This window comes from Chelonia mydas, chromosome 7 (assembly GCF_015237465.2).
Source record: "Chelonia mydas isolate rCheMyd1 chromosome 7, rCheMyd1.pri.v2, whole genome shotgun sequence".
NCBI classification, from domain to species: Eukaryota; Metazoa; Chordata; order Testudines; family Cheloniidae; genus Chelonia; species Chelonia mydas.
In genome coordinates, this window is record NC_057853.1 from 23,606,152 (window position 1) to 23,633,905 (window position 27,754).

Here is a 27,754-nt window from a genome sequence, read left to right on the forward strand (position 1 = left end):
CTCACGAAAGCTTATGCTCAAATAAATTGGTTAGTCTCTAAGGTGCCACAAGTCCTCCTTTTCTTTTTGCGAATACAGACTAACACTGCTGTTACTCTGAATCCAGTTAAAGTAGCAACTGTTGTACATTTACCTCGTACAGGGACAACAGACTAATATCTGGACTGTCCAGGAAAGGGCTGTATGGTGCCGAACACACATTCTTTGGGGAAAATCCAGGACTGGGAGTGAGTTGGAATCACCCTGCAAGTGGTAACCAATTCTGGTGGAAGCCAGGGTGTGGCTGGAGCATGCTGGCAGGCTGCAGCTATACACAGACACTCAGGCTGTGACCTGCGTGCTGTTTGTGAGGGGCCCAGATTGGGAGTTTCAGCAAAGCATTGTGAGGCACCCAAGGTTGCAGGGCAGGTGATGACAACCCCTTACTGGTCTGGATTGCACGCCAGAGAGTGATACTCTGATTTTACTGTTCTCTCTCTATAATAAAATCTGTGCATAGTCACAGCTTGCCCCATGAGGCAAGGTCGGATTTTGCTCTTGGTTATTTTACCCACAAAGTTGGAAATGGGATGCAGGGAGGGGACAAAATCTTAGATAGCCTCCAGATTGCGGGCTGGTTCAGTATTGCTCTTTGCAGGAAGTTTTGCACTGTCAATAGAACTGTTTGTCTGTTTCTATTGAAAAGCATCATCTAATTAAACAGTCAAGTGGAAAACTCTCAAGTGCAGCTTCTCTCCAGTGATATTTCATAAGAATGGCCACACTGGTTCAGACCAAAGGTCCATCTAGCCCAGTATCCTGTCTTCTGCGAGTGGCCAATGCCCTGTGCCTCAGAGGGAATGAACAGAACAGGTAATCATCAAGTGATCCATCCCGTCACTCATTCCCAGTTTCTGGCAAACAGAGACTAGGGACACCACCACTCAAGGGAAAGAGCCGCACACGCACACAGACACAATCAGAGATGGTTCCTGGGTCTGAGGGGATTCACAGGGGCAGAAAATCTTGTGTGTGAAGTGGATTCATAAGCCCGTGAGATCCCAGATCTCCTGTGTCTGGAGAAGATTCCCAGCAGAAGGAGATTTCATCTTTGAGATAGATTCCCAGTTTGTCCAGTAGCTAAGTGGGGTCCCAAGGGCAGATGATCTCAGGTCTCCAGTGCCCAAAGCAGATCCTTAGCAGTAGGAGATCTTGTGTCTGCTAGATTCCTAGTGGCAGGGAATCCCATGTCACCTGCCCTTGTAAAAATCAGCCAGCTCAAAGAGTCCTCTGGAAAGGTGCCTTGGTAGCTCCCTCTCACCTGTTCAGCTCCTGGGGACAGTAGATGCTGTTTCTGGTGGCTACAGTTTAGTGCTGGAATAAGTCTAAAAAGTCAAATAATAATAAGAGATTGGTTTGGTTTCCCCAACTCCCTGGAATAACTCCACATTCCCGGGGCTTCCCCACCACCACCCGAAGGCTCTGCATTGTGATGAAAGTGGGGTGCAGCTCATTAACATTGTTCTGTTCATCAGCCAGCAGGAGGGGACCAAGACCAATATGATGTGCTCCCAGCTCTGACTGGCCTGAAGAATGGGTCTCTCTCTCCCGCAGGAGCTGGGTTTTTTCCCTCGGCAGGTCTCCTAGTCCCTGCTGACTCAAGGGTTTCGGGGCATGCACTTGGTTTCCTTGCACGGCTGCATGTGCAGTAGCCCAGAAGGCCACCTGAATGGGGTAGTGTTAATGAAGGAATCTGCTCAGAGGTCTGCATAACTGAGAAGCAGTTGAGAAAAAGGACAGCAGATATAGTGGTGGTGGTGGAGAGAGAGCACATTGGCTAGGCAAGGGTGGGTAGAGGAGGCACACACGCTGGCATGGCTGGTGGAGAGAAGCATGCCGGCCAGCAACTGGCAACAAATGCTGCTTTCACATCTGTAAACCTGGTGGACTATGAGGGAGACTGTTTTTCCCTAAGGGAAGCAGAAAGACTGTGCTTACTGTGACCGGCTGTGGCATGTTCTGTCCCTTCCCCCTGGTGACATAGGTAATAGCATCGTGCACGGAGGCAAAGAGGTGGTGCTTGGTGATGGTTTGGCTGAAGAAGTTGCCCTTTTCCAGCTGGTCAATGACAGAAGCTGAGGGGGAAAGAAGGTGGCACAATAACACCAGGACATCCTAGAGTGAAAGCATGAGGACTGGCTGACGTGCCCAGCCTTGACCCCCACCCTCCACACAAAGAACCACCTCTCTTTTTCTTCGCTCTTTACTGTTTGCCTTGGGGATTCTTTGCTTTGGGAAGTGCTGGCAAAATCATCCAAGCTGAATTCAGGGAAACAGGAATGCTCCCCTGGATGTGGTCTCTGTTCTGGGGTATAAACAGACTCTGGCATTGCACCTTGGGAATTATGCCTACATGTAAGGGCTTGGGCTGATCTCCTGAATGGGGCTTGGGAAAGATTCCCCATGCACACACGCCGGCTCAAATTCAGCTATGGCAGAAGCTGATGTGACTTGTGTTGACCTCAGAGGGATTTACACCAGGGCTGAATTTGGTCCCTAACATGGGATCTGAACTATTAGTCACACTGGATTTGAAACCAGTTCTGTGAGCAGTTTCCATCTGTGTAACATCTGAGGCTGGTATGGTGTGGAGAGGAGAGGAGACAAGGGAAGGTGAAACCAGAAGCAAGAACCTGAATCTGCCCCAAGGGAGGGCAGATGGGGATTTCAGTGCAACAAGATACATCCTCCTGAAGGGAGGACTTGCTATCAAATAGAGGGTCTACGGCTTTGCTGCACCCAAGCTTTGAGGCCTCCTTACCATGGCAGCCAACAAGAAACACATCCACTTCTATCTCCCGGAAATCTCTGAATATCTGCAATGGACACAAGCACAAAGAGATGAGTCAAGCCCCTCCACAGACTCCTGTCCCTGGGGGCCGTGCCCCATGCCCAGCAGCAGCAGCACACGCAGAATGGGATGGGGTACGAGGTTACTAGCCAGCTGCCCCAAAGCAGCCCCAGATGTCCCCTTGGCCCCCTTTGTGCCCGCTGCTCGTTGATACCACTGACCTGGAGCCAATCTCCTGTGGGCTAGCGGGCTGCCTGGAAGACAAGTTAGGGATGTGAAACATACTCTACATCTTGTTGCCCAATTTACAGTTGACAGGCCTGGGCAAACAAGGTGACGCAGAAGATGTTAAAATGCCAACATGAGGGAGTGGGTGTGTATGTTGGAGCGAACAGCTCCTCTGTCACACACAGCAATGGCTCAGAGGTAGGGGTGGTGGGTGACGGGATCAGGGAGGGGATGGGGACAGGTTGGAGCCAGTGTCTGGTGAGATTTCACCTTAGCTGGTAGCAGAAGAACAGCGCTGAGGCACTCAAGTTCCCAGCACTGGGTGTCTGAATGCTCCCACTTTGCAGAGCTCTGTAGGAGAGTCCCCGGGGCAGCTGTGCCTGGGACATTTTCCCTGCCTTTCCCCTTACGTTCTTTAGGATCTTTATGCAGACAGTATCCACAAAGTTGACGGGGGTGAAGTCCAGTATGAGGGAGTGGAGGTTGGGCTTTTTGAGACCTAAAGACTCCAGGGTGGGTTCATTGAAGGCTTTTTGGGTGCTGCTGGCTTGGAGCTCCAACTCTATCTCGCTTCCATTGGAGTCAACCGCTGCAGGACCAGATCCATTGCAGTGACTCCCCAGCTCCTGTGGGGAAGAAAACAGTCCCCCCCGCATCAAATGAGATGATGGCATTCCTCAGGGAGCACCTCAGCCAATAGCAGACGAGCGTCAACTGACTGACTGCACCGTATCAGCGCAGGTGGCAGCGAGAAAGCGGTCTGGAAAATATCTATTTCCACTGTTGAAAAACAAGGCTTTGAAATGAGACATTAAACGGAGGCCCTGACCCCTACTGACACCAATCACCTCAGCACATGTCAGAGCAGAGTGGGAGATGGCCCAAGCCCTAGATTAGTGACATATCTTATTCCCCAGGTGTCTGGGGAGGAGGAAGGGCTGAGGGCTGGGAGGGTTTTGTTGCTTGCTAATGGAGGGTTTGTGTTAATGGTAGAGAAGACCATTGTGGTTGAGATTTTACCATGACATTCAACTATGTCAGGCACTGTGGGTATGGGTTGAGTGAGGACTTGGGTTTTTAAAGATCAACATAGATAAATACCTGCGTATTGGTCTCCATGTCAATAGCTACAAAGCCAAAGTCATTGCTGCTGGGGTCAGATGCCTCTGAGAGCTTGAGGGTAGTTTTCTGTTACCAAAACCAGATGGGGACAGAGAACGTTAAAGAGGGGTTGGTGTAGCTGCACGGCCCACATCACCCCACAGGAGGCTTGTCAACCCCAGCGAGGAGGTTTGGAACAATATAGGTTACAACATAAAAGCAGAACCTGGTTCAGTCCAGTGAGCCGCCTAGTCCAGTCTCTGACCATGGGCAGGTCAACAGAAGGTACAAAGCTGCCAGAGTTGACATTTCTGGAATAACTTGCCCATGGGGGAGGTTTCTTCCCTAGCCCAGTGTGACGAAGTGGGACTGTTCTTAATGTTTCTTCTGAATAGTGTGGGGGTGCCTCAGTTTCCCCTGTGCAGTTCTTAAGTATCTAGGTGGTGGGGTAAGGGTGTATGATCATTGCAGAGCCCTAGAGGGCAGGTGTGTGCAGGGGTCTGGACACAGAGAATGGCCGATACCCTGTTTCCTGGCAACTGATGGCCTAGGCCCTTCCCCCCTGCAAGGTGAGAGCTAAAGGGTTGGAGAACAAAGGAATCAGGTGACCTCCTGGCCCGGGAAAGGGACAAAGCCCAGAGGAGGAGGGGCTGGAGGGAGTTTCAGTTTGGGGCTGGCTGGGACATGGAGTGAAGTGCAGACGTGGTTGTCTGGCTCACTGCCCCCCCAAAATGGACCCAGCTGAGGGGTCCTGGTCTCTGCACCTACAAGCTCTGTTTTAGACCATGTTCCTGTCGTCTAATAAACCTCTGTTTTACTGCTGGCTGAAGTCACGTCTGACTGTGAAGTTGGGGTGCAGGACCCTCTGGCTTCCCCAGGAGCCCTGCCTGAGCGGACTCGCTGTGGGAAGCGCACGGAGGGGCAGAGGATGCGGAATGCTCCGAGGTCAGACCCAGGAAGGCGGAAGCTGTGTGAGCTTTGTGTCCTGAAGACAGGCTGCTCACAGGAAGGCGACTGCCCCAGAGTCCTGACTGGCTTGATGGGGAGCAGTTTCAGAGCATCGCCCAGGGACTCCGTGACAACTGGTGGCAGCGGTGGGATCGACTGCACCCCGTGCATGGCGCTTCCTGCAGTAAGTGACTGGGGAGCAGTAAAACGAAGGGGGATTGACGGGGACCAGGCGTGCTGAAGATTCAGAGAGAGACGGTTTCAGGGGGCGGTTAACCCCTGGGAGTGTGTGACCAGAGAGAAGGACTTTTGCAGTAACAGGGTTCCCCTGGGGATTGCAGCGAGTGGTCCCAGGGGCGGAGGAGTCTGCAGCTTGACCCTGGCAAAGAGGTGGTGACCTCGAGAAGGGCTGGCACACTAGGGGTTCTCCCTGGAAACCGTGGGGAGCTGAGAGCACACGGGCCTGTGAGTCCACAACAACTTGGGAAGAGCCGAGTGATGGCCTGTCACCGTCTCCTTAAGAAGGACATTGTAACCCTGTGCAGAAAGAGAGGGTTGAGCACTGGAAAGTTCACCAAAGCAGAGTTAATCGAGCAGCTGGAGTAGTAGCCAGGCATCCCCAAGACTCCTGTCCCCAACCAGACGAGGGTCTTCACGATCGGGTTCCCCATCGGAGGATCTGAGATGCATGGGATTTGAGCTAAGTCCAAGAGAGCAAGAGGACTGTGAGAGACAGCGAGGGCCCGAGAAAGAGCTGCAGAAGCAGCAGCAGCATGAACTGGCGGTGGTGGAGCGGAGAGGCATAGGGGACCTCCCAGGGGTGAGTGCGGATAGACCTCCGGGGGGCCAGTTCCACAGGGAACCTCGAGACTAAATTGCTGCCCCTGGTTAAGGAGGGGGGGGATGTGGATGCCCACCTCACTGCCTTTGAGCAGGCTGGAGATTTGAACCAGAGGGACCCTGCGGAAAAGCCCCGGTGTCTAGCTCCCTTGCTGGGTCCCAAGGCCATAGACTCCGTCAGCCAGATGGGTGGGGTGGTGGACAGGCTCCCACTCCTGATCCCAACCTATACGTCTGTGTGGAGTTTCCTGGAGTCAGGCCCCTCGGACCCCCAGGGGGAGCGGAAGGTGATGGTCAATGGGGAGACATTCCTGGGGTGGCGAGATCCTGGGACAGAGAGAACTGTTGTCAGGCCCTGGGTGGTGCAGCCTCAGATGCTGAGGGGCTGTGTGAGCTGGGTGAGGATCCCGGGGCGAAGCCCCTCGCCCTGCCTATGGCCCAGATCCCTGTGCAGACACAGGAGGGGTCGGGTTGGCTGGTTGTTGGGGTTCTCCAGGACACCAGCTGCGAGACCCTGTTGTGGGATGACTGTGTCTCTTTGGGACAGGATCCAGGCCTTGCTCCTGTAATTCCCAAGGGTTTGAATTTGAATCCAGGGAACCAATCGGTGGAGAGGGAAATGGTCAGTGAAAATGCAAATGACCTGGCTGGCAGCAGGGAGGAGCCGCTAGGCTCAGGCTATCTGCCTGCCTGTAACCAGACCCCTGGCGCTCCCCGCCCCCTTGCACACCGGAGATGGGGCTCTGATGCAGTGAGGAAAGCAGCGAGCTCGCTGCCTACCCCCACTGGGACAGCAAGGGCAGCGCTGAGCACAGTGGGAGCTGAGACCCCAGTTGAGTTGGGGGAGACACAGGCAGGGCAGGGTATCTGTTGGGAGTGGCAAGGTGCTTGGTAAGGAAAGTTTGGATGAGCCTAGGCAGCCTTGTGAGCTGATGGCTTTGTCTAGTCAGCAGGGTGGGAAGGCGAGGAGAGTGGAAGATGAGTGTCCCTGGCCCTTACCTGTTAGCTGGGTGGAGAATTGTGACAGTGAAGGAAACGTGCCTGTGTCCGTCAGGGATGTTGACTTGCCTATGGAGGGAGCTACCCTGATCTCCAAGCAGTTGTCTGTGACCAGCCTTGTGTGCTGGGACAAGGGGAATGAGATCCCAAGCTGTGTGTCTGGGAAAGGAGAAAGTGTGTCCGGCTCTTCTTTGTCTGTGGAGCAGCCAGAAGGGGCCTTTCAGCCTGTGATGGTTGAGGGTAGTGCAGTTGTCTCAGAGTTGGTTCTGGATTCAGCTAAAGCCCAGGAAGGGAATGGCCCTAAGTTTGTGTCTGCTTGGGAGAATGGCCCTGTAACTAGGTCGCATCCAGTTAGTGTCTATGTAAAATCCCAGAGACCAGACAATTCTGGTGCTTGTATTTTGCCTCTTGCTAGTGTGTGACTGGGAAAGGGTGTAGCAACTCTGTCTGATCAGGGTGAGATCCTAGCCAGGGCACAAGGAGAGCATGAAGGTGATGAGACTGTGTTAGCTACTGAGGGTCTGGAAACCTGTAGCAAGAAGGAAAAGATTCCTGAACTTGTGTGTGGCAAAGGGAAGGAGAATGCTTCTGACCTTTTATCTAGGACGTCTGTAAGTTTGCCTGAAAGGGGATTGTGTAGGAATCCGCCGGACGGGCTGGAGGTAATTCTGGATGTAAGGGAGACCCAGAAAGCATCTGCTGTTGCTCAGGAAAGTGTTCCTCTATAGCAAGCCCTAGGTGAAGAGGGTAAGAGCAGAATTTCTGTGAGGGGTGAATTGTTGCATAGAAAAGCCCTAGGGAAAGGAATCCTCATGGAGTCTTTGCAAGCAGTTTACTGCAACTGAAGGGTGTGAAAGTGATTTAATCAAGAAAGTTTCAGTTCCTAACAGCCAGAAATTTTCTGTTGTGAATGGATCCACTGACTTTCCTGTTGAAAGATCCAGTGTGGATAGCTCTGAGAAGGTCTCAGATGAAGTGAAAGCTGTTAAGAAAGTTAAACAGTCCGAAAACCAAGTGGCTGTGTTTGGCCAGCTTGTTGGGGAGAAGACCCAATCCCAGTTTGACCCCCTGAGGTTTTGGGGTGGCCAAAGGGCACGGGCCGCATAAACCTTCCCACATGTAGCCTGCGAGTGCTATCGACCACCCCCGACCTAAGGGAGGGCATGAAACTGGAAGGGCCTGGTGTAACTCCTACCAAGGAATAGGAGAGATGCTGGGGCATCCATGGGAACGTTGGTGGCTTCGAACTTCCCCAGGTCACCGGCTAAAGTGACCCTGCTCAGTTCGATCTCGAAGGGGGGAGAGATGTGACGAAGTGGGACTGTTCTTAATGTTTCCTCTGAATAGTGTGTGGGTGCCTCAGTTTCCCCTGTGCAGTTCTTAAGTATCTAGGTGGTGGGGTAAGGGTGTATGATCATTGCAGAGCCCTAGAGGGCAGGTGTGTGCAGGGGTCTGGACACAGAGAATGGCTGACACCCTGTTTCCTGGCAACTGATGGCCTAGGCCCTTCCCCCCTGCAAGGTGAGAGCTAAAGGGTTGGAGAACAAAGGAATCAGGTGACCTCCTGGCCCGGGAAAGGGACAAAGCCCAGAGGAGGAGGGGCTGGAGGGAGTTTCAGTTTGGGGCTGGCTGGGACATGGAGTGAAGTGCAGACGTGGTTGTCTGGCTCACTGCCCCCCAAAAATGGACCCAGCTGAGGGGTCCTGGTCTCTGCACCTACAAGCTCTGTTTTAGACCATGTTCCTGTCGTTTAATAAACCTCTGTTTTACTGGCTTGCTGAGAGTCACGTCTGACTGCGAAGTTGGGGTGCAGGACTTTCTGGCTTCCCCAGGAGCCCCGCCTGAGCGGACTCGCTGTGGGAAGCGCACGGAGGGGCAGAGGATGCTGAATGCTCCGAGGTCAGACCCAGGAAGGTGGAAGCTGTGTGAGCTTTGTGTCCTGAAGACAGGCTGCTCACAGGAAGGCGACTGCCCCAGAGTCCTGACTGGCTTGATGGGGAGCAGTTTCAGAGCATCGCCCGGGGACTCCGTGACACCCAGTATACAGTGGTTGGCTTTATCCATCCTAAGATTTCGTTTGCTGTTAGAACTGCCCTTGTGCAATGAGAGGAGGTTTTTGCTGAGCTGTCTGCAATGGCAGCTAGCTGCCTACACCCACCCCCCATTCTCTCCCCTTACGAATATTACCATTAGTAAATATATTCTACACCAGGCCTAGAGTGGAAGCTTCTGGGGCACCCCACTGCTAACATTTGCAACATGGAAAATTGACCATTTATTCAGGAGAAGCAGTGGAGAAAGGACTGGACCTGGGTTCTATTCCTGGTTCTGCCACTTGCCTGCTGGGTGACCTGAGGCAAGTCACAGCTATGTGCCTCAGTTTCCCCATGCATAAAATGGGAGTAACGATCTGACCTCTTCTGTGAAGTGCTTTGAGATCTTCAGCTAGTTTTGATCAATGACAGAACTTTAGCTCACCCTATGACAGCTTAGGGTCCCTAATGGCCTCTTCTGAGAGAATTTGCCTTTTGAAAGTCCAAATAACTTTTGCCAACTGAGTTTCCTTTATTTGCTCTTTACTTGACACACTCAAAGGATTCTAGTAAATTAGAGAGGCATGGTTTTCTCTACAGATGGTGTGCTGGTCTGTTCCCATCATATCATGTCCATGTAGGGGGCGTATAAGTCCCTCTTTCATTATTTGTCCTGGCACTGAATTAGGTTCATTAGTTTGGAATTCTCAAGATCACACCTTGCACTTGTTTCTAATAGCCGACCACTCACCAAATGTGAGTGAATCAGTGAATCACTGGCTCCTTAATTATTAACACCAGCAGCTTCCTCCCCAACCTTGGTCACAACTCCAGTGTCAGGTGGTTCCCTAGGCTTTCTCTTCCATGCCTGATGGCTCCAATCAGAGTACAAATGCTTGTCAGGCTCAGGAACATTCCCCAGGGGCCAAGGCCTACCCTTGGGTTCCCCAGTAGGGAAAGATGAGCCATTTCCAGTGTGGGTCCATCTTTGATTCTGAAGAGTAGGGACAGCCAGTTATCGAGAGAGGGATTAGGGAAAGAGAGGGAGAAGTGGGGGCTGGGAGGAATGGAGACCTCGGAAGAGGGAGTGAGAAGAGAGAAAGAGGAAGGAGGAGACCAAGAGAGATATGTACAGAGGGAGGAGGATGAGGATATGGTTGAAGGGAAGGAAAAAGAGAGAGACTGGAGGGAACCCCAGAAGGAAGCATTTGGCAGAGATGAACCTTTTTCTTCTTTGCCTCTTCCTTCTTGTCCTTCTCCTGCTGCTGCTTCTGTTTCTTGAGGGCTTTCTTCTTCTTCCCAATGAGGTAATCGACATTAATGCCACTCTGCAAAAGATACAGCTCCCTGGGATAGGGAAGCCACTGACCTGCTCTCTCCCAACCACTTCCCAGTGCATGGTGCAGGGAGTCCCTGCAGCTGTTCCTGCACAGAATGGAGCTCTCTCCCTCCACAGTCTTTTCTTGGCTTCTGGGAACAGGAGAGCTTGGAGCACTGATTAACTGCGGGAGCAGAGCCCAGGAGAGGAAGGGTTGGCTTGCAGTTTATGCAATGGACTGGGACTCAGGAGAGCGGGGTTCATTCCTCCCTTGGGCCTGTGCCTCAGTTCCCCGCCTACCTCAGAGGGGTGCTGTGAGGAGAACATTGCTGGTGTGTGAGATGCTCCAACACTATGAGGATAGAGGCCATATTAGCTCCTCTAGATCCACTACATACTGGGGAAGGGAGAACCTGTGCACTGTAGCATGAGAGCAGAGAGAATCAGGACTGTGCAGCTGTGCTGCTCTCCCAGCTAGACTGGAGAATGGCACCCCAGGCCTGAGATGATCTCCTGGCCAAGGTACTGGAGACCAGGCTGTAGAGAGGTCAGGCCTTGCCCCAGAGTGTGCTACGTGAGCCCATCTCTGCCCCTGCCTCACCTTCTCTTTCAGGGCCTCTGCATACAGCTCAGCGTTGGCAAAATACACTGTGGCAGAAGAGCGGAAAATCTTCACACCTGGAATTTCCTCAGTCTGGAAACAAAGGCATGGAGGAAGTTGTGGGAGGGACACTGCCTCAAAGAGGTGGGGGCTGTTCTGGGTCTTGGGGGTTGGGGGGGATCAGTAATAGGGAGAGCTTGAGACATCACAGAAAAGCAAAGCCATGCCCCACAGTATCTCTGGGCTCCCCTCCTCCTCAGCTCCCTCTTGAGGGCTCCCCGTTCTTTTGCTGCTCCGCCTCAGGTACTTGGAACTGCTTCCCTCACAGCAACCCTTAGAGCAGTGATTCTCAACCAGGGGTACGCATAGCACTGGGGTATACAGAGGTCTTCCAAGGAGTATATCAACTCATCTAGATATTTGCCTCGTTTTACAACAGGCTACATAAAAAGCACTAGTGAAGTCAGTACTAACTAAAATTTCATACAATGACTTGTTTATACTGCTCTATATATTATACACTGAAAATGTAAGTACAATATTTATATTCCAATCACTTTATTTTATAATTATATGATAAAAATGAGAAAGTAAGCCATTTTTCAGTGATAGTGTGCTGTGACATTTTTGTATTTTTATGTTTGATTTTGTAAGTAGTTTTTAAGGGAGGTAAAACTTGGGGCAGGCAAGACAAATCAGATTCCTGAAAGGGGTACAGTAGTCTGGAAAGGTTGAGAACCACTGCTTTAGAGCCCCCAAAGTCCCTACAGGGTCCCACCACTAGCAATGCCTGCAGCTTACACAGCTGAACTGGAAGGGGACCTGGCTTTCTAGGGGTTTGTAAAGTGCCAGGCATACTCGCAGTGCTCTGCAAAGGAGGAGCTCCCCCTCCCCAGGGGGAAGGGAAAGTGGCATCCAGTCCCTGAAGGCCAGTACTCACAGGTACAGATAGACAGGGAATCCCCAGCTCCTTCTGGGAAAGACAATGCCTGACAAGGACTTTAACCCTTTTACTACTGGATGTGCCCCATCTCAGCTCCCCTGGCTGCTCATGGCAGATTTGGCCCCAGTATCCTGATTTGCCTAATACATTCAGCAGCAGCAGCAAAGGAGCTGGTTTGTCTTCCTTCATGGGTCCCCTCTGGCCACTCCCTCAACTATCTCACCACCTGCTTGTACCTTTCAGAGTAACAGCCGTGTTAGAAGTGAGCTGTAGCTCACGAAAGCTTATGCTCAAATAAATTGGTTAGTCTCTAAGGTGCCACAAGTACTCCTTTTCTTTTTGCTTGTACCTTGTTATATTCCACCATGTCTCTGTAGATGTCTGTGTTGGAAACCTGCCCCAGGATGGAGTAGCGGGGCCTGAGGGGAGACAGAGAAAGAGAGCAGGGTTAGCAAAGGTACTGTCTATCCCTCGGGGAGTGGTGCTGTGCCTTACACTCAAAGTATCGCCCCAGTGACCTGGTGGTGATATAAGACTGACAGAGCCATGCTGTGAGAGGTCATAGTAGTGCTAAACCAGGCTAAAGCCTTGTGCGTGCCCATGAGCTGCAATTAGTTATGGCTTTGATTCATCCCTGGGTGGTGAAGGTGGGCAGGGGTACAGAATTAATAGCAACTTTTCAGCAAATGGGCTTCTCAGACTGTGCCGATGTCATCAGTGGTTCATATGTGCCCATTAGCAGCCCCCTGTGGTGTACACACGAATATACAGACAGGGCTGGGTACTCCTAGTCGCTCAGTAGCACTTACTGGAGCACAGAGGGAGGTGCATGGTATATGGGGACAGTGCTACTCACAGCTGGGTCCGAAAGATGACCGTGAGCAGGGCAAACGCCACAGAGACCCCCAGCCCCATGTCTAGGTTCAGCAGGAGGGTGGCCACGAAGGTCACGAGCCAGATGAGCTGTAGCAGACAAAGGCAGGGTAAGTGCTGGGGAAGAGGAACAGGTTTGTGGTAGACACTGGCTATTTCGGTGTGACGTTCACTAGTGCACTGGCCATCACTGCCAATGCTGATGCTGCCATGCAGTCCCAGGGAGAGCTGTACTGTGGGAGGGACCTTCCTTCAGAGGAGATGTTAAAACAAGGCCCTGCCTGCCTGTCTCTAGTGGGAATCCAGGGTGGAAGTTAGAGATCCCAGGACGCCCTATGAAAAGGGTTATGGAGGGGAATGCCAGTGTCCTGGCTGACGTCCCCGTCTTGTTAAAAGCGCTCTCTCTGATGTACAAAGAGGGATAAGCTCATGCTGAGTGCAGATTGGCAATTGCATTTGCCTGCAGAGTCTCTGTGCTGCTGGGATCCAGTTCCCTGCTCTGAATCCCGTGGGGATCTGGTTCCCTGCTCCGAAGCCCCCAGGGATGCAGCAAGGCGAGAGCAGAGATGGGCTTGAGCCATGGGGGTTAGATTTGGATCCAGATAGCATGAGTTCTAGTTCAGGCCCATTGCAGAAAGAGGCCTGCACTGTGAGATCCAGAATCTGGTCCCTGTGGTTTGGGATTCAGAGTCAGAGTCCTGGTTCTGACAAATTTCTATGGCCCAAATTCTATACTCAGTTAGTTCAAGCCTGGCAAGTTTCCTGGGGGAACTGCCACCTCCCTTAGTAAGGGGCTGCCAGGAGCCAGATCAGGGCAGCACTGAGGACTTGCCCTTTTTGTGCCCTCCAAAGGCAGAGCCCTATGGGGCTTGTGTCAGGGGAATCAGGCCCCATGGTCCAAGGCCCATGAAGGCCAGTTGTGTTCCTTACCAGATCTATGCGATTGGACCTCCATAGCATGCGGAGGTCTGTGAACTGCTTGAACATGCCCTTCAGGTTCACAATGACGATGGCAGCTAAGATGGCCTGGAAGAGAAATCCCCAAAGCTGTAAGGACTCAGCGGGCACCGCGGGGCCATCCCAGGACCCCACAGCCTGATGACTCCAGGGGCCTGCATTTCCCACAAGCACCTGCCTGAACAGAAAAGGGTAGCCCTTCCCCACTATTACTCTGTCCCTCCACATGGGACCTGACCTGACGGGGAGAGCAAACACTGAGTGAGGAAGCTCAGGCTTTGACCCCCAGTTCAGTGATTCAGCTAAAGTGAGGGAGGGATGGAAGGGAAATGCTGCCAAGGAAACAATGACCTGCCAGCGGAAGGTGAGACCTAGGGCACTCCCTTTTGCAGAGACCATTGAGTCAAACAACACAGCTGGATTTTTAAAGGCAGAAATGGAGAAATGGTAATTAACAACCCCCCCTGTAATTAAGGGAGCTGTGGTAATACAAAGGGGACTCTAGCCTCATGCAGCAGAGTACTTGTCAAAACCATAAGGGTAGCCTAAAATTCCTCCTTACCTGTAAGGGGTTAAGAAGCTCAAATAACCCAGCTGGCACCTGACCAAAGGACCCAATGGGGACAAAAGATACTTTCAAATCTGGGTGGGGGAGAGAGGGTTTGTTTTGGGTTCTTTGTTTCTGTGGCCGTTCTCTCTTGGGACTGAGAGAGGCCAGACACAAATCCATCTTCTCCAACCCATCCTAATCCAAGTCTCCAATATTGCAACCAGTATAGGTAAGCCAGGCAGGGCGGATTAGTTTAGCTTTTGTTTTGCTTGTGAATTTTCCCTGTGCTAAGAGGGAGGTTTATTCCTGTTTTCTGTACCTTGAATTTTCCCTGTGCTAAGAGGGAGGTTTATTCCTGTTTTCTGTAACTTTAAGGTTTTGCCCAGAGGGGAATCCTCTGTGTTTTGAATCTGAATACCCTGTAAAGTATTTTCCATCCTGATTTTACAGAGATGATTTTTACCTTTCTTTTTTTTCTTTTTAATAAAATCTTTCTTTTAAGAACCTGACTGATTTTTCCATTGTTCCAAGACCCAGGGGTTTGGTCTTTGATCACTGTGTAACCAATTGGTTAAGATATTATTCTCAAGCCTCCCTAGGAAAGGGGGTGTAAAGGCTTGGGGGGATTGCTGGGGGAAGAGGAACTCCAGGTGGTCCTTTTCCCTGGTTCTTTGTTAAATCACTTGGTGGTGGCAGCATACCTCAGACCAAGGACAAATAGAGATTTGTGCCTTGGGGAAGTTTTTAACCTAAGCTGGTAGAAATAAGCTTAGGGGGTCTTTCATGTGGGTCCCCACGTCTGTACCCTAGAGTTCAGAGTGGGGAGGGAACCGTGACAGTGCTATCTGGACTCCTGCATTTCTCTGTGTGTCACTGCACCACACAACTGGATAGAAGGGTTATGGATGATTTATCTGTCATCCTGTGATGCCTCAAATGCCGGATAGTGCTAGAGGAGGGACACTGTAATAGATGCACCAATGATCTGATCCAGTGCGGCGGAGGAGGATACTAGAGAGGATGCATGAACCAATGATCTGATCCAGTGTGGCAGAGGAGGATACTAGAGAGGATGGACCAACTATGGGAACTCACTTGTCCCTATATTTTTATAGGACTTGTGGCCCATTTTTGTCCTTCATGGGCTGATCTATAAATGGTGCCAGTAGCTGTAATGGGCCTGGAGACTCAGGGTAACTGTACAGACGGGCGAAGAGGCAGGAAGGCAGGCAGAGGCAGGCAGGGCTAGGACAATACATACTTTGGGTAGGTCTTGGAAGAGCTGCCCAATCTTCAAAATGGTCACCAAGATGAGAAGTGAGGCGATAACCCCGGCCACCTGGAGAAGACAGAGGAGAGATCAGTGAGAGAAGGGACAGGTGTGCATGGACATTTCCAGTTCCCATGCAGAGACACCACCTGTATGTTGTGTCTGAGGTAATGGGCACCATGCTGGCCCCGGAGAGAGCATGCTGGGCGAAAAGGGGATGCAGGCAAGCTCATGTAGGAAGGTGTCTGGCTGGTGATCCAGCATGTCCCCCTTAGGCCCTCTCTCATGTTCCCATCAGCTCTGCGAGTGCCAGAGCAAATGACAGGCAGCCCTTGCCCTGCGGATGGGAGTTATTTATGAGAATTGCCCCACTGCCCCCAGCTCTCTGCTCCCAGTGGAGCATCAAAAAACAATTAACCCTTTAACTACTCATTTGGTCTGGCAGATGATCCAGCCCATGAATGGTGGGTAATTACCGCCCGTCCACCGCCCACTGTCACCATTGATTAACACCCTACCTGGTTTTCCACACCACCTTCCTGGGGTTTTCCCAGTCAGGCCAGAGATGATAGGGGAAGCTTCCTTGCCTCATGCTGGAATCCTCCAGGATTCCTCAGGGCTGAAATTAACAGGAATACCAGCCTTATGGGACTCACCTGACTGTTTCCTCCAGTGGCCTCCTGCACCAGGGTCCGGGACATGGAGCAGCTGATGCTGAAGCACTGGAAAAAGCCGCCCACAAAATTACAAATCCCCAAGGCGAACAGCTCCTGCAAGGGGCAAAGCAGTGCGAGGGGTCAGGAACTGCAAGGAGGCTCCAGCCCTTGCTGGGCAAAGCGGAGCAGGCCCCCGCCTGGTGTCATGAGAGACCCCGAAGAGAGGGATGGGCACTGCTCAGACTCAGATTCCTGGGGAGTGCAGGTGTCGATGACAAAAACAAAGAATAAAAAAAAAAAAGGGAAGAGAGGCTGGAAGGGAGAGCCCAGAGCGTAGTGGGGTCCTCACCTGGTTACTGTTCACCTTGTAGCCGTGCTTCAGGGCAAAGATCTTGCCCATGGAGATGGAGATGGCATAGCCCACCACGGCGATGGCAAAGGCATTGCCCGCCACCTGCCCAAAGTAGCTGACATTGGGAGCCACTGGTGGTTTCATCCTGCAGCCAAGAAAAGGAAACCTGGCTGGAAAAGGGCATTCCCTCAGGGATGACAGCCTGCTCCCCCAGCACAGCCCCGCCGCGCCAGCCCCATGTCACAGAGGCTGTAGCAGAAAAACGTGCCATTCTCTGCCCATAATGAAGTGCCTGCTAAAGAGCCCAGGCTGCACCCTCACTCACCCACTGGGGATGTTGCCCACAACAGCAATCCCAAACTTGGTCTTCAGGCTGGCTCCATAGGAGATCCCCGTGGAGACGACGATCTGAAAAGAAGGCACGGTGTGAGGCAGAGTGTCCCTACTTTGCAACCCCCATGAGCCTGATAGAGAACAGCAGATGCGTGCAGGGGTCTGTGCAGGGCCCTCCTTGGAGGGGGTCAATGAAAGGGGCCAGCCTAGCTGAAAACCCCAGACTGGTGGGTAGAGCCCACCAGCAGCTAAGTGCATCCCCCCAACCAAGGGAAGAGCCCCAGGTCCAAGAATCAGACAAAAAACAAACAAACCAGACCCGGAGCACTTTGAAATGAACCAGACCAGGTGAAGGGTTTCAGGAGGGGATGGGATGGGGACAGTGAGCAGAGAACCCCAGACAGTGCCCATGGCCCCATGGAGTAGCCAAGGGCAGCTGAGTCTCCATGACCCATTTCACCCAGAGACAAGCAGGGGCCACTCAGGCCTGGTTGTGGGTTTGGGCTGGGGAGGGGCTGGCTGTCCAATAGGAACTGAACTCATTATGCACTACCAACAGGCACAGCTAGCCTGGGCCGGATTTAACCCGGGGACCTGCAGATGGTAGGCGATAGGGCTGCCCTTCTGGGCTATGAATGCAATTGTCACCCCTGGGGCCAGTGGATTTTCTGGCTGAGAGACCTGGCTCTGGGTGCTCCCAGCTGCGCCTCTCCTGGCAGCTGATGTAAGAGGAGCCCATCAGCAGCCCTGACCCTGGCACAGCCCCTGCTAGCGAAAACTGCTCTCCTTGGACCAGTGGTTTTCAAACTTTTTGTATTGTGACCCCTTTCACGCAGCAAGCCTCTGAGTGTGACCCCCCCCTTATACACTGAAAACAGAGGGGAGGGGGATTCATTTAATTTAATGGGGGCTCGGGGCTGTCAGCCCCATAGAGCTGACTGCTCGCAATCCCCACGTCACCACCTTGCAACCTCAAGGGGTCATGACCCCCAGTTTGAGAACCCATGCCTTAGACAATCCCAGGAAAATCTCAGCCAGAGACAGCCCACTCCCTGGCTGGCCCCAGCACACACCCGCTGGGGGAAGCATTCTAGGAAAACCAGGGCTTGCATCTGGAACACCAGCAGTGAAACTAAGCCAAAACCTAGCCATCTTCGGGCCACGCTGCCTAACCTACCCAAGTGCCAAAACCTCCCGGCCTCACCAGAGGAGATGAAACACTAGCACGAGGGAGGAAGGGGCAGCCACTAAACAACAACCAGTACAGGCACCCAGCAGAGAGCCGAGACCCTGTTCTGTGGGGTGACAGCCTGCCCTGTGCGGAGCCCCATGGGGCTGGGGGCTCTGGATGCCATGCAGTTCGTGACACACCCCTCCTTACCATGATGAATTCTATGGGGATGGGCATGGGGAGCTTGGAGGCGAACTTGGCACTGAGCATCTTGACAGGGAGGCTGGTGACCATGGCGATCAGGTTAGTGACCAGGGCGCCCATGTTGGTCTGTGGCAGCTTGGTGCAGATCTCAATGAAGGCCTACAGGGAGAGGAGGAGGGGAGACCATGACACCGAATCCGTTCAGGAGACAGAGCCCCGGTGCAGAGGGGCCACCCACTGGCTACGTCCCGTGGAACCAGAGAACGTCAGTACGTGCCCACGTTCACATCTCAGCACTGGCTGTGCTATCCCCCGGGCAGGGGTCCTGTCATCCCCTGTGTACATTTGGCAACTCGCACAGAGTGGGCCTCTGGCGGCTGGGGTCGCCAAGTACTAGTGCGATACAGTAAGTAATACAGACTGCATACCCATAGGGTGCTGCACTGGCCACATCCCAAGGAAAACCAGCCCGAGAAAGCCCAGTCACTGCCTTACCCCAGTGAACACCCAGGGAGCACTACTCGCCTGGGAGTTCTAGGGGAATCCCAGCTGCTGAAGAGACCCCCCATCCCATATAGCCCCAATGCAGACCCCATCAGCCCTGGTCTGGCCCCAGCACAGGTCCCTGTTAGCAAACACTGCTCCCCTTGGAAATCCCAGCCCAGTCTGACCCCAGCAAACCCCATTAGCAAACGTTGCTCCTCTGGGAAAGTGGCAGGACTGGATTCTTCCATGGTTAAGAGATTTATCAGAAAATGTTAGTGGCAGCATCCAAAATCCTGGGGGCAGCAGATCCCCTGCTGGTGTATGTGGTCATAGCTCCACTGAAGCCAATGGACCCCACTGAAGTCCATGCAGCTATGACCATTGACATCAGCTGCGGAACTGGTTATATAAAATATGAGGAGCTTGGTCCCCTTCCATGTGACTAAGATCTGGCACATGACACCTATTTACCAATCAGCTGCCAGCAGTTTGGGTTGGTTCGCAGCTTTCATAGAATCATAGAGTTGAAAGGGACCTCAGGAGATCATCTTGTCCAACCCCCTGCTCAAAGCAGGACCAATCCTCAATTTTTGCCCCGATCCATAAATGGCCCCCTCAAGGATTGAACTCACAACCCTGGGTTTAGCAGGCCAATGCTCAAACCACTGAGCTATCCCTCCAGTAAATACAAAATTTTGTCCCTATCAGATGTTCCTTCATTTTATGGATGGAACAAGTGGACCATATCCTGAGCTCCTGATTCAGGCAAATTCCCATGAAAGTCAACAAGAGTAAAACTGAGGGAGGGAGGGGACCAGGGTTTGGCCCTTAAGAATGTCTGCACTCATCAGTCTGTTTTGTCACTGGGGATCCCCAGGGGTTCTCCAAACTGTGTGCAGCCCCAGAGAATGTGTTTGTGCACCCACACCTCTTGTCTGAAAGTGTTCTGTAACAGGAGATGTAGGATCAGCGCTGGGGAACAGTTAAATCCCCCCATCCCCACCTGCCACCTGCCCTAGCTGGGCTCTACTTACAGCGAACATGGAAAATGGCCCTGACTGCTCAGCCACCTCCACCCCAAAGACGTACTTCAGCTGGGAGACCAGCACGTGGACGGCAGCGGCTGTGGTGTACCCCCGCACCAAGGGCTCGGACAGGTAGGTGACCACAAATCCGAACTGCAGCATCCCCAGGGCTATCTGGAAAGAGACCCAGCAATCGTCGGCAACCAACTTCCTCTCGTAGGGTTCTCACCCCGACGCCAGCCTCGTCTGGGAATGGTGGGGCATAGCTAAACATAAGGGTCGCCTTGGGCAGAGCTACAAGGCTTGGGGGACAGAACTACAACTACCAGGCTGCCACCTCTTTCAGTTTTCCTGAGGAACAAAGAGAACACTTGTATTTTTGCCCCAACAGCCCTGGGCTGGGATGCCCAGCGCCTCCTCTGCTTGCCCTGCAAGCTCAGTGGGACAGAACTTGCAAGGGTCAGTGCTGGGAGGGCCAGCCCAGGGGGCACCCAAGCTGCACAACTGTGGTTTGTGCTCAGGGCAGTCTATGCAGCAGAGTACACAGGGAGGCTCAATGACATCTCTAGCACTTGACCAGGTGGCTGTTTGGGGTAGCAACCTTTGGAAAGGATGGGGGACAACACAGAAGTCTGGTGTGCTGGGCAGAACCTGGGACCCCTGGTTCCCAGGCTGGTGGGACTGAGAGTGGGGATCTCACTTCACACACCATGCTGATTGGCCTAGCCACAAGCGAAGCAGGAATCAGCCTCAGGGAGGGACAGTGTCCCCAATCCTGCACTGGGAGGGGCTCACAAACATCACCAGGGGGCTGCAGTGAGCCCAGCCTCTGGACTGGTGCCAGGATGGACCCTTCAGGAATCAGCTGCGTGGCATCTCCCCGAGGACCAGCTCGAGGTCTCCAAGGGTAAGTGCAGCTTGTGCCCTTCCAGTAGGGCCCAGCCACTGAGAGACGTGATGTGAGCAGCAGGCTGGTCTTGGTGCTGGGGGGTGGAGGAGGAATGCCCCCTGCCCACGCTGTTCACCTGCCCTGGGGGGGAAATGGGAGCAGCTGAGGCCCAAAGGAGGAAAACAGAGCAGGGAGCATGAGCCCAGCAGCACAGAGAGGTCAGGCCTGGTCAGGGGGTTGGACGGCATGGCCCTCTCTGACTTGGATCTGTCAATGTCCCAGGGTGTACTGACCACCTCCACCCCTTGAACCCTGGCTTTGCCCATCCACCAGCCTTCGGAAACAACCCAGCCGGGATCCTGGCCCAGTCTCCTGCCTCCCCCGGAGCACCCTGCTCACCTGGAAGATACCCACCAGCATGGTGAGTGTAGCCACTAGTTCCACCCTGGCGCTGTCTCTCCTTGCCTCGTTGAGGACTGTCTCATTCGTGCCATTGACCGGATCCATGAAGTTGCTGTTGGGCATCAGCGAGCCTGTCACGCTGCCAATCATGACGGAGATGACAGCGAAGGGACCTGCGTGGAGGCACACGGTGAGGTCATGGGAGTCGCCAACTCAGGCCTGTGCCCTGGCAGATGATGCATAGCCAAGACCTGCCCACCCTGCATCCTCTTGGGAGCGGGGTCACACCCAGGGTGTCTCTGCTTATCACCAGTGGAGGGGCTCCCTCGTGTAGCCAGCACAGCTACCCAGCTGCTCACTCATCTGGATCTGGCTCACGGCGTCACTCTGAGCGCTCAGCTAGGGATGTGCAAGAATCGCCCACAGGGGGGCGCATGGCTGCTGGCACAGCAACTGCTGAATGCTTTTTGTGTGGGCAGAGAGAGGGCTGTGTGCACACTCCTCCAGTCCTGGGGGGGAAGGGGGGGGGCGCGAACCTGGCCAGTTCCCTGGCAGTGGTGAATGTGTGGGCCTGAGTCTGAGCTGTGAGCATAGGTTAGGGGGAGGTTCCTGCTTTTCATGCTCTACGCTCCTGGCTCTGGCCACTTTTGTTTCCTTGCCGATGCAGGAGTGCAAGGTTCCCACAGGCCCCTGCCCTGGGCACCCCCAGCTCACCCACAAGCCCCCCATCCTGGGCATCTCTAGTTCACCCACGAGCCCCGCCATCCTAGGCACCCCCGGCTCACCCACAGCCCCCTGCTCCCCCTCACCCACAGACCCCCATCCTGGGCACCCCCGGTTCACCCACAGCCCCCTGCCTCCCCTCACCCACAGACCCCCATCCTGGGCACCCTGGCTCACCCCAATTGCCCAACTGCCTGCTCACCCACTGAAATGTGCCTAGATGTCCCAAACAGGAAGTACAGGACGACAGGATATAAGGATGTATAGAGGCCGGTGACGGGAGGCACCCCTGCCAGGAGTGCATAGGCCAAACCTAGACACAGAAATGCAGGCAGGAGAGTTACTAGAGGCTCCCCCACATCCCCTACACCCTCACCCCAGCTCCTCACCCTCCCCCATCCCATGCACAGCCCACTCCAGCTCCCCATCCTCCCCGTCCCATGCACACCCCACCCCAGCTCCCTGCCCTCCCCATCCTGCCCCACCCCTTACACACCCTGCCTTCCCCCATGCCATCCCACCCTTCCCCCGTCCCATACACACCCCACCCCAGCTCCCTGCCCCTCTCCACACACACTAACACCAGACCCACCGCACTCTTCACCCACCCTTGCGCCCGCCCATACACATGAACCCCTAAAGATATACTCCTCCCCCATGCCTACAGCATGTACCGCAGGGCTACAGCCTTTGGCCCACAGGCGAAAGGGATGAGAGACGCCTGGCTGCGCCCCAGAGCGATCACCCCCAGAGGAATGTGTTTGCAGGCACTCCCATGGCAGGGGTGGGGGCTGTGGTACTTACCCTGGGGGAGGTGCATGATTCCCACACTGAACCCCGAGGCAATATCACCGAGGACCCAGTCCCTGACTGGGTACCGGGGCAGCCAGCTCAGGACCGGCAGGAACCGGAAGAGAAGGGACTTGGCAGCGCCACATGAGCACCTGGGGGAGGGTGGGGAAGCCACGACTGAGGAGAAAGCTCTAGGCTGCACTAGGGCCCTACAGAGTCAGGCAGGCTGGAGCAAGGGGATCCGTGCCCTGGCAGAGTCCTCCCCTGCCTGGGCTGGGGTCTAGCCCCGCAGTAAATGCATTGAGAGCACTCTGATATCCGCTAAAGTCCATCCCAAACACCCCCTGTGGGACTCCTGGACTCCCTCCCAATGCCTCCCTCTGAGGGGCCCCTTCAGCAGGGACTGGAGAACCAAACTGAAGCTTTAGAAACACCTTGCCAAGTCCGCGTGCAGTGGTGGCAAAGGCCCATGCAGAATACTGGCCCAGGGCCTCCCTGGCCTTCCTGCCCCTTCGGCCCTGGGACTGGCCAGGGGCCCAGCATGCGCTGCGGGGATGCCTGGCGCACAGCACTCTCCACCTGGCTGGCACTCGGCTGTGTGTGGAGTCAAGGAATAACAGCTCCCGCGCACCAGAGGGCATGGTCCAAAGGGCAAGCATGGCATAGGTGCATCCCAGGCCCAGGGGCTGGTGCCTTTACACCCCTTCCCCCTTCTCTGGCTCCAGCTTTGGGGCCTGGTGCTGGGCAGTCCCAAACACAGTGCTCTCTCCTGGAGACAAGAGCCATTTCGGCCCTGGGCCCCTGCATATGGATGGGGCAGGAGACAGTGGGAGCCTGGCTAGGCAAAGGCAAAGCACCCTGCCAGGGTCGTAAAACCCCTATCAGCGACCCACAGGGCGGTAACACTGTCCCCCTTGTGCCACTTCCCCCTGTCCAGTGACTGGGAAGGTGTGTGAAGCGCCTCCTACCTTACGTCCCAGACCCTGCTGCAGAGAGATGGCCGCGGAGCCTGGGTTCTCGGTGCCATCTCCTCGAGCTCAGCCTCGCTCAGAACCTTGCGGTCTGCCTGGGACGCCCAGGGGCGGCGCCGCAGCTCACTCTGCTCCATCGCCACAGCACCAACCCCAACTGCACTCCTGCGCGACCTTCAGGCTAGGCGAGAAGGGGAGATGGGCTGAGTGCTGGCAGTGCTACTGTCCCATGGGGGACGCCTGTCCCTGCCCATGCTCTGCTGCCACTGCTTGGAGGCCAGTTCAGCCCTGTGTGCGGGAGAGTCCCTCTGGCACAGCACCCAGGCCACTGGTGCCCCTCAGGGAGCTGTTTCCCCTCAAGCTGAGGAACTGTGCCGTCTCCACCGCCCCATCGCCAGCTAAAGCCAGAGTCTAAAGCTGCTGAGGGATCCAGTGGGTTGGTGTGACCTGGCACACACCCACAGTTAGACTCTGACCCCAGGAGCCAAGGAGAGGCCCAGCCTTTGGGAGCTCCCAGAAGCTATGGGGGGCCAGGAGAGAGCCAGGGTTCAGTGCGGGTGCAGGGAGCTCAGCAGTGCTGGGGGCAGCGCAGCATGGAGCCTGCTGTCTGGGGAGGACACCGGTAGGCACACTCACTTTGGGGGCACTGGGGCAGGGCATTCAGGAGCAGAACTACTCCCTTGGAGCAGCCCTAGGCCACTAGCAGTGTAGATGGATCTAGGCCCTGCCCCTTCAGGCTGCTGGTGCTGTGACTCCCCTGCACCTTATGATTAGGGGGCACAAGGCACCAGGATTTGGCAGGGGGAGCTCCCTGCCTCTCTCCCACTCCTGTTCCTGCACCAGAATCTGGGCCCAAATCTCACCCCCTGGAACACTGCAGCCCAGGCGCCACGTCACTGCAGAGCTCCAGGCTGGAGTCGGTGCCAAGCCCAGCCTGCTCCTTCAGTCTGATCCTGCAAGGAAGTTGCAGCCGGATGCTCATTACCTCACAGCTGGCTGCTTTGGAAATGATTCTACTGTCCCAGGTCCTGGTGGCTGAGGAGGAGCAGCAGCTGGGCTGAGAGGAGTGCGAGGGGTGGTCCTTGGGCAAATCCAGAGTGATTCTGGGCTGCATCCTGGCTACAGTGTGGGCCCTACACTCACTGCCCTCTTTTCAGTCCCTGGCATAAGGGCAGGCCCAGGGGCTGGAGGGTGCATGGTCAGTGTACTATGTATTCCAGCTATTCTGGACTAGGGGATGGTCCGTTGGGGATCACTGCATCCCGAGTGCAAGTGCAAACACCCAAGTGGGTGGCTGCTCTGTCTAGCGTATGCCAGCAGTCACTGTTTGTCCTTAAGAGGCCAGGAACAGGCTCCCTGCAGCCAGTCCAGCTCCACAGGACAGTCCCGTGCTGAGCCTGCACCTTCAGACTTTGCACTTTTCACATGACGGGTTTTTGTTCTCAGCAAAAGTAACTGACTTTCTCAGCAGCCATTGGTGGGTTACCCATCCCCTCCCCTCAGACACACACGTACAGTTGTGTACCTATACCCTCCATCCCCTCCTCTCAGACACATACAGCTGTGTACCTATAGCCTCTACCCCCTATCCTCAGACACACATGTACAGCTGTGTTCCCATACCCTCCATCCCCATCCCCCAGACACACATGTATAGCTGTGTACCTATTCCCTCATCTGCCCCCCCATATACACACATGTACAGCTGTGTACCTACACCCTCTGCCACCACCAGCCATACACAGGTACAGCTGTTATACCTCCACACCTGCCTCTCAGACACATACATGTACAGCTGTGTATCCATATCCACGGCTCCCCTTCCCTCAGATGCATACAGATACAGCTGTGATCCTATACCCTCCACCCTTGGCCCTAAGTCTCACAGATGCACAGCTGCATACTTATACCCACCCTCAACACATACATACAGTTGTGTACCTATATCCACACCCCCCAAACACTCACATGTCCAGCTGTGTACCTATACCTTCCCCCCTACCTCCCCCCGTGCATGTTCAGATATACAAGTGGATGCACATATGCATGCACACACCCCTCTCCAGTCAGAATTAGCAAGGATTTTAGTTGCCAGGTGAGTTCAGTGCTGGTGAAAGGGACCAGAGCGGCAACCCTGGAGTCTCCATTTCTGCAGGCAGAGCCTGGCTTCCCTGGAGGAGTCATGGGAGGGACAGGCACAGCCAGCCATTGGCATCTGTTGCCATTGTTAAGCCCTGGCTGCAGGGTGGTGGGAGGTGCAGCAGGCCCTGCTCCCAAGAGCGACTGTTTGTCTCTTGGCCCTGGGCTCAGTCCGCTGCTCCATTTCACACAGGCCAGACCTCGGGTAGGTGGGAGCCGCCCAGCCAGAGGGCAGGGCTCAGGTACATAGTGCACAGTGGCAGGCCCCAGAGGAATGAGGCAGAGCCCATTTGGCTGTGGGAGTGGCAAGGCCTGGCCAATCTCCTCTCCTTGCTCTGAGCCCCTCATGAGACCCCCTGCCCACACACACACACAGCAGCAAATGAGCTCAGCCCTTCGCCCAAGGCGTGATCCCTGCTCGAGGTTTAGAGCTACAGCCGCCAAGGAGAGCTTGGCCTGCACAGCTCCCCAGGGGCCTCGCAGGGCTACAATAGCAGTGCAGCCATTCCTGCTCGGGCTGGTGCCTGGGCTCTGAAACCCAGCCAGCATGGGGAGGAGAGATGGAAGGGTTCTCAGAGCCTGAGTGGGAACAGCTATGCTATTTTTAGCGCAATTGTGCCAGCCCAGGGTAACCACCCATCCTTTATGTAAGGGGCATCCCTGCACAGCAAGCACAGCGCAGGTTGGGGTTAGGGTCCACAGCTGCCTGTGGGGCACAGCACAGCCCCAAATAGCTGGGCATGATGTACTGTGTCTGCCCGCAGGCAGCCCCCCAGCGTGCCCTCCGCTGGGGACCTGGAGGAGGGCAGTGTCGCCAGCTGGGACGTTCCCCAGGGACCCCCTTCGTACAGCAGTCAGGCCCCTTGCTTTCACACCAGCATCCCAGTGAAGGCAGTCGCAGCAGGGCACGGTGGGGATACTTCCCTGTGGTGCCCCAGCTCCTCGCAGCGACAGGGCTGATCAAGGAAGTGGGCTATTTCCTTCCCAGCCAGCCTAGCTCAGGGAGAGCCTAACCCATCCGTCCCGTGGGGCTGGGCAGAGCCAGCTCTCCGTGCTCAGGGTCTGATGGCACATCTACACTGCACACACACCCCCATCCTGGCGGCGAGACGCAGAGGCCAAGTCTATGGACTGGGACTCCTGGGGCTTGCGTAGGGTGAGCCCCTTTTGTGTGTGTGTGGGGAGGGGCGGGGGGGGGGAGATAGAAATAAAGGGAAACCACATGAGGGACAAGGGTTTATTTTATGGGCGGTTTTAGGGAAACACCATTTCCCTCAGCACATTGTGTATTTTTTCCTCATGTGTACATTCCTACTGCCCTCCACCACACCATACAAGTCTCACAAGCTTCAATTTAATGTTAAAACGGTGCAGGAGGTCCCTTAAAATAAAGGATGGATGGTTACCCTAGGCTCGCACTACGGTGCTAAAAATAGCAGCGTAGCTGTCCCCACTCGGGCTCGGAGAGCCCTTCCCGGCCGGATTTCAGAGCCCAGGCGCCAGCCCAAGGGGGAATGGCAGCACGGCTACTTTAGGCTGGGGTCTCCTGCCTAGGAGCCTTGCTCCAGTGGGCTGCGTGCCAAACGTCACTACTGCCTGGTTGCTCTGGCAGAGGCCAGGGGCCAAAGTGGGACACATCACAACAGCTGCATGACAACCCCCTGACAACCCCTCCGCACACAAATCCACCATCTGCATCTAGGGCTCTCATACCCCATGGAGACGGGAGCATAGCCCCCCATGACTGCTAACGGGGTGTCCCACCTCCCATGATTTGGGGCACAGCCCTAGGGACAGGTAATGGAGGTGCTCTGTGCACACTCAGCTCAGATACAGTGAACCTGAGACCCGGATGAGCTGCTCCTGGTGCTATGCTGAGATGGCTGGAGCAATTCTCCTGCTGGGTGAGGTGCCCCTCTGCCCGGTGGCTAGTTGCAGCTCTCCCCCTCACCGGAAGAAGACTCTCTCCCACGATTGCTGGTGCTTACCTGATGTGGGATGCGAGCTGCTGTGCCTGACAGCCCTCCAGTGAAGTGTACACTCTCCTTCCCACTATTAATACTTGACTGTGATCTTTGAGACACCACTCCCCCCACCACCCTCCTTTGCCTGCCAAGAGG

General features: G+C 54.7%; 1 protein-coding gene across 5 annotated transcripts; it reads right to left on the minus strand.

The window, feature by feature from the left end:
- Window positions 1-48: 48 nt before the first annotated feature.
- SLC26A6 (solute carrier family 26 member 6) lies at window positions 49-27,702 on the minus strand. Of its 5 annotated transcripts, XM_037905351.2 has the most exons (20): window positions 27,623-27,702; window positions 23,493-23,676; window positions 22,537-22,676; window positions 21,935-22,045; window positions 21,007-21,182; window positions 19,728-19,892; window positions 18,214-18,366; window positions 16,825-16,907; window positions 16,497-16,644; window positions 16,148-16,261; window positions 15,483-15,560; window positions 13,645-13,740; window positions 12,698-12,804; window positions 12,191-12,260; window positions 10,899-10,991; window positions 10,203-10,307; window positions 3,469-3,684; window positions 2,801-2,855; window positions 1,978-2,114; window positions 49-1,364 (listed from the first exon to the last, which is right to left on the minus strand). In XM_037905351.2, exons 2-20 carry the CDS (start codon window positions 23,630-23,632, stop codon window positions 1,341-1,343), a joined length of 2,211 nt encoding a protein of 736 aa, XP_037761279.2. In that variant the 5' UTR covers window positions 23,633-23,676; window positions 27,623-27,702; the 3' UTR covers window positions 49-1,340. The 5 variants fall into 5 exon arrangements, with proteins under 5 accessions (XP_037761279.2, XP_043407676.1, XP_043407677.1 ...); XM_043551741.1 differs by lacking the exons at window positions 49-1,364; window positions 1,978-2,114; window positions 2,801-2,855; window positions 3,469-3,684; window positions 27,623-27,702 and adding an exon at window positions 24,481-24,660 and having other exon boundaries at window positions 9,490-10,307; window positions 21,022-21,182; XM_043551742.1 differs by lacking the exons at window positions 49-1,364; window positions 1,978-2,114; window positions 2,801-2,855; window positions 3,469-3,684; window positions 27,623-27,702 and adding an exon at window positions 24,481-24,660 and having other exon boundaries at window positions 9,490-10,307; window positions 16,148-16,213.
- Window positions 27,703-27,754: the final 52 nt, after the last annotated feature.